The following is a 9,519-nucleotide window of genomic DNA, read 5'->3' as shown; positions in this document are numbered from 1 at the left end:
TTCGCAGAATCCTCGGTAAAATTGTGGTCGCTCGTTTGACAAATTGAGTCAATTAGAAAATTATTATACTGTATATTCTCAATGGCGATTGTCGAGTAATCTTAGATAATAGAAACATACTTACTTAACAAAGACGCTTCAAATATTTTGTGAGGGATGAAAAAAGTAAAGCAGTATCGTGCGCTTTGAGAAAGCTCAAGAGGGCAAAAATTCTATTAAATTTATACCCTGCAAAGTAATATACTTCAAAACTTCAGCAACTTTATTTCTAGTAACACTTAAATAGACAATCAAATTATACTCAGAAATACTTAAACCAAGATATTCTATATAACAGCAAAAGAGGTGCTAATTGTAAAAACAAAGCGATACGATTTAAACACAAAATGTGCTACTGTTTCGAGCTTCACTATCGCGATTTGCTCTTGTTGACTAGTATCCATGGAAGCGTCAAAGTGCAAGGATCTCAATTCCACAACAGGTTGTGGAAAATCAATATTCACAGATTTCCTCATAATGCCACGTGTTGAGCTTCTTTAAAAAGATTGTGAGACGAAAGCTGAAGAATGCACGTGCACGAAAAAGAAATGAGTTCATTGATAACCCTTTGAGTTGAAAACAGGTTGTACTTATCAGAAATATCGTAAATATTCAAATAATCTTACCTTTTTAAAGGATCACAATTTTCAAAGTATTGATTGGTGAATTTTATATTGTGATAAAACTGTAGTTTATAGAATAAAAATGCTATGAAATTGATCTATAATGCAGGGTGTCCAAGCTGAATCAGACCACCTAAAATCTCCTCTGTTTTAATGACACGAAAATCGTCCATAGCATAATTTGAATAGAATTTTAGTATAGGATTATTATTTCAGTTTTATAAATTTTCACGTTATTAAAAACTAAGAAGATATTTAAGTAGCCTATTTCAGCTTGGACACTCTGTGTATATCTTTGCATCTCATTAGTAGTAGTATACATTAATAGTAGGTATATAAAATTTTTTTGGCACGTTGTTTTTCAGTGAATTTTGAGACAGAAGCCTTCCTTTTCCAACAAATCCTTGAAAATCGATCTAGGATGTCTTTTCACCAAATTATCGCAATTTCAATTAAGTGGTATCCAAGGTACTCTTTTAATGAAATAGTACCCAAGACATGCTTATCATTCAAAGCGTGATAATCTGGCAAAAAAAATCGTAGACCAACTTTTAAGGGCTCATTATAAAGCTAAGGCTTGCGCCTTTAATTTCACCTTAAAAGAGATTGCGAGAAAAATTTATCAAGATTTAGAAACGCTTGAACTTGAAAAATATTTTAGATAAAACCATCTCCTTTTTTCCAGCTTGTATCTGAATATGAAAAGACTTCGATAAAATTTAAATCAGAAACAAAGAAGCTTCGCCCTTTATAATGAGCACAGACTCACTGCTGCGCGATTTTTTTCAGAAAGATACTTATATTAATATGATTTCATGAATATGATTTCATCAAATTTACCTGTAACACTGTCGTATTCCAAACACTTGCTGAACCGCCATCTTGGTACCACCACTCAAAGGATCATAGCAAGAACCAATCACGTCGATTCATTAAACAAAATAAAAACATGCTGAACGAAAATATCATTGTATTAATAAAATTGCCATCGTTCATATATATATATTAACATTTTACATCGTAACACTTACTATTTATATATTAATTCTCCCACTAAATTCCTCTTAAGCTCTATCTTACAGTACGCGGAGTCGTTCGTAGTTCGGAGAAAGAGGCCTATGCATCAGCATTGGAACAACAACACCTTTTAAACACCTTTGAATAACAAACTTTATTTACATTCACGTCTTAGTGTCTCCATAATCGAAACACCGCGACCACATTCGAATATCAGCGAAGCGTGCTCGCGATCCGAACATTTCTCCCGTTTCCTCTTCTCATCTTTTTTTTTTTTTTATCATCAATTTGTTCGCATACACACTACTAACTGCGACCTCGTCGGCGTGGCCAGCGTTCGAGTTGGCTCTTTCACGAAGCGAAAGTCAGAACGAAATCGTCTCAGTTCTAACACTGACTTCTCGAGGGACTCGCGAGAGAAAGAGGAACGATGTCTTGTGCGCGACGTTTGCCTCGAACGCGCGCCACGTCGACGGACACGTATACACATACATGTGGGCAAATAATATAAAAATAATTCTGAGGTACTCTTCTCTCCTCGTAGTCGGAATTTCCTAACTAATTGGCAGGTCACGTTCATCGTGACTTCTCTGTAAACGCACACCAATAAGTCCTCCACACTCATTTGTCTGTATCTCAGCGGTCTCTAATTCGTTCTTCGTCTTTTTTTTCTTTTTCCTCCCGTTTTCTCGTGTCCCTTTTTCTTTGTATGTACAAGCTAGCCTGCGACATTTAGGCACAGGGGAATTCCTGGTTACCAGAACGATACGCGCGCACAAAAACAGAGAGAAAGGACATGTAAAGCTATCAGGTGCGGCAACTGTGTCGACTCTTCGCATGCTCTTTAGGGACTTGCGCTGGAAGAAAAAATGTAAAAATAGACCTGCAATAATTATGGAGAAAATTGAGCTATAATTTATTTGATGACTTTTACGCATATTGTAGATTATGGACAAGGATATATTCTGTACCTGAGAGCCAACCTGATCCAAGTTCCTCTTTGTTATTTTTTAGGAGAGCAGAACAAATGCAATCGCCCATTCTTGAAAATAGTATCTGAAGTAGTAAATCCCCTTATCTTATATAACGTAACTTCAATAGATTCCTATTATTCTAATCAAATTAAGAGAAACCAGTAACATTCTGTATCAAATATACTTTTTAAAAAATGTACTTGGGTTAGTCTAGCTCTCAGATACTATATTACACTCAAAGCTTGCTGACGAATGATTTCTTGCACAGAGCCAGTCAAATAATAATAGAAGAGAATGTAACTTTTTAATATTTAAGATTTGATTTGAATGCTGTTGTGTTGGTCTTCATGCAGACTCAGTTATCTCAAAATCATTGGCTCAGTATTATATCGTTCACCAGCGACCTTAATGACCTAAGTGTTTTTTCTTCAGCACATCATAATTTACAATATTTGTGGAAGTCATCAAATTTAACCAAGGCCCAATCTTCCGTAATTAGCGCAGGATGCTTTCTTATAGACTCACTTAATATCATCCTGAATACATTATCAAATAATTGCTCTGTCCTCACTTGTTGAGCTAATATTATCAGTCAAAAGTTGTCTATACGTGGATGATCTGATCTGGTGCGAAGAGTTGCGACAGCGTTCTTGTAGGATGCAAAGCAATACTCTAACAAGGCATCGATTGCACGTGAAAAGTAATTCCCTAAGCTTAACGACAATATTGCCTAAAATCGATGTAATCCTTAAAATGTTACACGTTCTGTATATTTTTTAAGGAAGTTAATACGGTGTTTACAGAAGTCTTTAAATTTGCAGTTATCCCCCAACGATCACCTAACGTGTCCTCTCGCACTGCTGCCAATGCTTCGAATAGATGCAACAAATTTTACTTTTGATAAAACCTCCAAAAAGGGAATACATTGAAGATCTGGAGAAGACCAAGCTTTGAACATGATCTTCAGGCAAATTTTAAATGACACAACGTATTATTATGTCTAGTATGCACTGACTGTATACATAATTTGAGTCAAATTGACTCGAATCTGACAAATTTTCAATTTAATTTTTCTGTAATACTTGTTAGTAAGATTTCGTAGTTGAATTCGAAATGCAATTACAAGCAAGCTCGTTATTAAACCTATACAGGGTAACCATTGAATTAATGAATATAGTAGTTAAATGAAAATTATATTTTATTTTTTAATTAATTTCTTATAATGAATCTTACTAAAAATTAGAAGAAGAAATAATATGTCATAAAGTAATTAATAAAGTGATAGTATAAAACAATAGAGTATTAATGAAACTAACAATGTGTTATAATATTTTTTCTTTAGAACATACAGTGACCTAAAAATATAGGATGAACTAAAACACAAATTTTTCACATGAAAAACAAGTGAAGATCTGTTTGCTTTTGTGCAATCTAAAGGTTTTGCGAAACATAAATTAAACGCAGAAAAGAAAAGGTTTTAATGTTCTTGACTCAAGTTGGTATTTAAGTCACAAAAGTTTGGTAGCATTTTTGGAATAAATTTATACCCAAATCCCTCCTAGAAACTAATTACTAAAGACATTAGTTTTATCCACAGTATACTAGACAAATAAAATTTAAATTCGGTTATACTATTTCAATTACACACGATATCTAACAGTAAGTATCTTGTTAGTAAATATGGCAGTAGTCGTGTTACACTACACTGTAATAATAATTTTAAAAAATTCAATGATTACCCCAATAAAATGATTATTTTCGTTGCATCGTGTTATACTCTAATATTTTTAAGTCTCTTAAATCGAGCAAGCTAGCTTACATCTCGAAAAATCGGTATTTTTTAACATAAAAAACAACTAAAATAAACAATCAATTATTTGAAACTAATTTAAAAGAATAAACTCAAGTAAACATAATAAACCCAACAAAACGTAAAAATGAAATTTAATTTCCGAAAAATACTTCTTACTCCTTGATAAACAAACTATTTAAGTTTCTGTTTGCAACTTAAAATAAAAAACATATTGCAGTACAATATATAACTCACATTTTTTTTTTATCACTTACTCTAATACACCCAGTGTTCATATCTTTTTTGGTATTTCTAAATCATTAGCTTTTAGAAAACTATAATAACTTCTTGTACATCTTTTATTGACCGATATGCCCATAGAGACACAACAATTTAATGGAATTTGTAGGCAATAATTACCCTATTCTTTAATAGTTGGAACAGATAAATCGCGCTGTATGAATCTTCCTATTGAAATTAATCTCCCTTAACTAGATTTTCCTCGTGAGCAATCGAATTTGCAATAAGTTGCGTATGTCTGCTATCGCGGATAAATCGTATAAACTTCCACACGTACCCACCCGATCGCGTAATAAATTTGACAAGCGGCAATTGTGAATAAGGAAACGATTGTAGAAGCAGTCAACAGATAAAGCTGTGAAAAGGACAATCAATCGAGTCTGCAACAACTAGCGGCGAATCATCGAACCCGTTGCATGATACCTGAAGGACCTACAATCAAAAGCAGTCTTTTAAATCGAAACGCCCACAAAATGTGGCGACCCTTCTCCTTTCTTATCTAAAATTGACGGTCGTCGAGCTTTCTTTGCAACAATCAGCGATGCAAATTCGTTAGGGTAATTAGTAATTACTAAATGGATCATAGAATTTGCGCCGGTCATCTGACAGTATGAAGATCTAATTCGTGCGAAACTGCGTTATCGAACAGGAAACTTATTGTCACATATATTTGGCACAGAAGTTAGTAAAACGTGCCGCTGCACTTTGAAGGTTCGTGAAATCACGGGATATCTAATGGGATGCTTAGAAGCTGTCTTTTATGATTTATCGGGACTCGCGCAGGCTTCCACTACAGCATCTTCGTTTTGTCAAGGTAAACTTGCACAAAATTAGAACAGAAAGTTCACTTTCTCCCTTCGTTCGGCGATGATTCGCTTATGGATTTTAGTTGAAAGACTTTGCGCTGCTTATAGCTAGTCTTTCATTAAGAGTCTTTTATTAAAATTGATAGATCTTTGAACTTACATAAAATAAATTGTATATAAAATATTATGAAAATCTTCAGTTAAATTTAAATTACATTCAGTACCATTCAGTATGGAAAACGATATCGCTTAAATGTCCTCCATAGCTTCGTTTGGTAACATTTTAGAAGAATCCTAATTTCTATGTCATAAACCTTCGGTCTCTGAGATCGTGTGATTCAACGTTTTTGAACTACTTTTTGTAGCACTACGTTAAATCTAGGGTCTATGCCAATGAACCAATTAAGGACGTTAAGAGGAACGTTACTTATTATCAGTAAAATTGGTGAAATAGAGCCTCAATTGTGCAAGAATATAATAAAAAATTGGGTCTTTTTCAAGATGCTACCAAAGGACACTGTGGAGGACATTTAAGGAATATTATTTGTCATGCTTAATGGATGACAAACTGAAATGACAACTGAATGTACTTTAAATTTAAATGAAGATTTTCGCAGTAGTTTACATACAACTAATTTCATTTAAATTTAAAGACTTATCACTCTTAATAAAAGACTCTTTTTGGGAACGTGGGCAGGCTTTAAACGCATTACTTAAAGTTTTTGAGAAAGTGGGTGTTCAGAATACTCGATAACGCAAATGTGTTATCTGGACACTGTGCAGCATGGGGGATACACGAGAACTAAAATGAAAACTAATCATAATAGTATCAAGATAACGATGAGGAAATTATGGTACCATTGTGACCTGTTTATGAATCTCTTCTGGCTAATTGTATATTACAGATGAAAAATTCTCTCGATCACTATCGTCGAAACGAACGTTTGATATTATTGGAGTCAAACACGACGCAAGGATTTCTGTTCAGTCAACGATACACGTCTCCTTCACCTCAACTGTTTCAGCAGCGTAACATTTTTGCGCTATCTTATTCAAGAGTCTTGCGTTTACCTAAAAACAGTATATTCCAAAATTATATATATATATATAAATACAAACAATTCTATATTACAACGCAATATACCCATATATTCTTCAGCTCATATAACTATACAAAATGTTCCACAAAGTAATTTACAAATTTTTCCAACACGTTTGGCAGATCATTTTAATTATAATAGATTCTACATAACATGAAACTGATGTTATTTCTTTCTGAAATGAAGGTCGCTTACAGTTGTAAGTAATTATTACTGAAGCTAGTAAAGAGCAGCGAATATAGTATAAACATGCTCCGCGTTATGAAGCTATGAAGCACAGCGAATAAAAATAGACTAGTCAACGAGTAGAAGTTGAATAAGCACTGTAGTCTACAGTCTACGTGATCATCAATAGCTGGTAAATTTGATATCAAGGCTAAGCAATGCCTGATTCAATAATAAATTAAGATAGACCCATTGTATGTGTGACCTTTGTAATTCGCCATAATCTGCTAATACATTGGAGAAGTTGATTGGTTACCTTGTAGAACATGTATAGTTTACGTACGCCACTGACGATCCTTCTCTTTACAAAACGATTAAAACTGACCCAGTCGGAAACGCGAACTACGCTGTGGTTATACAGGGTAAGTATAATACATTGTTAAATATGAACGCATCTCCAAAAGTGAATTTAATTGCTACTAAGAATTATATGATAAATCACTTAAGCGAGGGACTGATTAATAGTTTGAGAATCAGCATATTACTTAAATAGTGGGTTTAGTCTCAACGCCGTAACATTTTTTATAAGTGTAATTTTTGCAAGTAAAGGTATGCAAGTACAGAAATGGATGTAAATAATTCACATTTGAAGGTACTTCTATAGTTTGTATTATACCCTGTATAAAGAACGATTCTCGCACACGTAAAGCATAACACGATACTAATGAGAAATTCGGTTGCTTATATTTACATGAACACACCTAACGGAAGTAGATAAAATATAAACGGAACGTCGATGAAGAGAATTGACGCAAAAGAGATAGAGATGAGAATTCGATAAATTTTCCATTTTTTTTCTTCTTTTCAATATAATTCAGGATCCATAAAGCAGATCGTTTATCGTCTACGCGCAAGTAAGATTAAATTATATTACAATTGGTTTGGAAATTAGCTCCTTTAAAAATGTTTGATCACGACAAGTGTAAAAATATTATTATATTAGCGATCGGCGCCGATATTTATCTAACTTTACAAGTTAAGTGCACATAAGTGTACAAATTAACGCAAACAACAATCGTGTAATGTTGACATTGTTTCGATTTTCATTACTCCTTTCTATTTAGATAATCTCTAATTAAGAACAGATAATTGTTTGACGATTGTTAGAAATAAAGGTCGTGTATCGGGGAAGCGAAGAAAATTAAGAGACGCATATTCATTTTCTTGGCATTGTCAAATGTAGAATTGCCATTCAATTATCTTTTTCCAACCCAATGATTTTTCCACATTTTCCGTTATACTTTCTTCATTTTAAATTCTTTGATTCTGTTTCCTAATTTTACAGTTTACTGCACTGTATTCTGTCTCAATCAGTTTCACACATTCATTATCAAACACATAAAATGAAGTCTGTACCAATAAAACAGACCATCTTCGGAAATGGAAAACTGAAACATACATAACCTACATAACGCCTACAACTTCAACAGCTAGGCTCTATAAATTCCAACTGTACGATCCAAAAATAAAGACATATGCCCTTAAGTTTCCCCACTTCTCGAACACGCTGTTCACACTCTTCTATACATATGCATGTCATTCCCAATAGATGCTCAAATTTCATAAAAATCGAAAGAATGCAACACTACCGAGTTTTAATATACTCTATAGGCGTGTATATTTATAATTTATAGGTATTTATATATATATCTATATTTGCGTAACGTTTACCTAAGAGACAAACTCCGAAACATCGTATCTCTATTTAGAAGAAAAAAACAGATAAATGGCCTGCGCGAATACGTAGCTCTGAATGCTCGAAGAATATTAATAAGAACGTAGCGAATGAAGAAAAGAATCCCCTAATTGTATACCTCGTTCTGGTAACGTTCAGCTCGCAGGCGTTACTTGCGAAGAAACTGTGAAGGGCGTCACTTGATAGAGAAAACACCTGTTGCATACTCTCACGGGTTTCGTGTGCCCGTAACGCGGTAGGGGTACGTTGTTGCTGCTGCAACGACCGCAAAACACCTTGCCGCAGTTTCTACAGTGATGCCTACGGCGCACCACGGTGAATCCTGCGTGGCAAGCCATACACCTCGGCGCGTCGTTGTCAGGAATCCAAGCGGGTGCTCTCTCCACGCACTCCTCCCCGCGTTCAGTTACATGAGAAGCTGTAAATAAGAAATTAATGTCAGTGGATTTGATTTACTATGCTGAGTTACAGTTTTGTAATATACTTAAGGCAAAATGATCATCTTAACTTAAGCCTCTCTTTAAACACTATGATGACCGACTAGTTTCAAGTGTAGCTTTTATCACAGGTTAGTACTAATTTAGTGTTCTCACTCATTGCTCGCTGAAGCAATATAACTTTGACCTTGTTTCATTATCAAGACTACACTTGCCGCTAGGAACAAATTTTTTATGCTAAGTGTGCAGTTAATTTGTTCCAAGTCGTGAATGTATTCGTGCATTTATGATATTTTTGGATATACAAGAATGTACAAAATGTTGAAATATAAATACACTTTATAGAATTTGAAGAATTAAACAAATCTCTAATTTGGTTGTACTCCTCTAATTCTATGTATGAAAGCTGGAATTTGCATAAACATCTACTGTTTAATGATGACTGAAGAAAGAAAAAGAAAGAAGTAACAGAGTGTACAAACTACGTTGATACATGTTTCCTATTTTTCT

The 9,519-nt window shown here is 34.1% G+C and overlaps 1 protein-coding gene across 3 annotated transcripts in view; it reads right to left on the bottom strand.

The window, feature by feature from the left end:
- Positions 1–3,997: 3,997 nt before the first annotated feature.
- Positions 3,998–9,519, bottom strand: part of LOC143176985 (lateral signaling target protein 2 homolog) — a 48,296-nt gene continuing 42,774 nt past the window's right edge. For 2 of the 3 annotated variants that reach the window (XM_076374684.1, XM_076374686.1), the window contains exon 6: positions 3,998–8,990. In XM_076374684.1, coding sequence (XP_076230799.1) covers positions 8,707–8,990 — 284 coding nt within the window. In that variant the 3' untranslated portion in view covers positions 3,998–8,706. The remainder of the gene's footprint in view (positions 8,991–9,519) is intronic. The other variant, XM_076374685.1, reaches the window with a different exon arrangement.

Source organism: Calliopsis andreniformis, chromosome 3 (genome assembly GCF_051401765.1).
Source record: "Calliopsis andreniformis isolate RMS-2024a chromosome 3, iyCalAndr_principal, whole genome shotgun sequence".
NCBI lineage: Eukaryota > Metazoa > Arthropoda > Insecta > Hymenoptera > Andrenidae > Calliopsis > Calliopsis andreniformis.
Note: the sequence above shows the minus strand (reverse complement) of the source record. Positions and strands in the feature narration are given on the sequence as shown.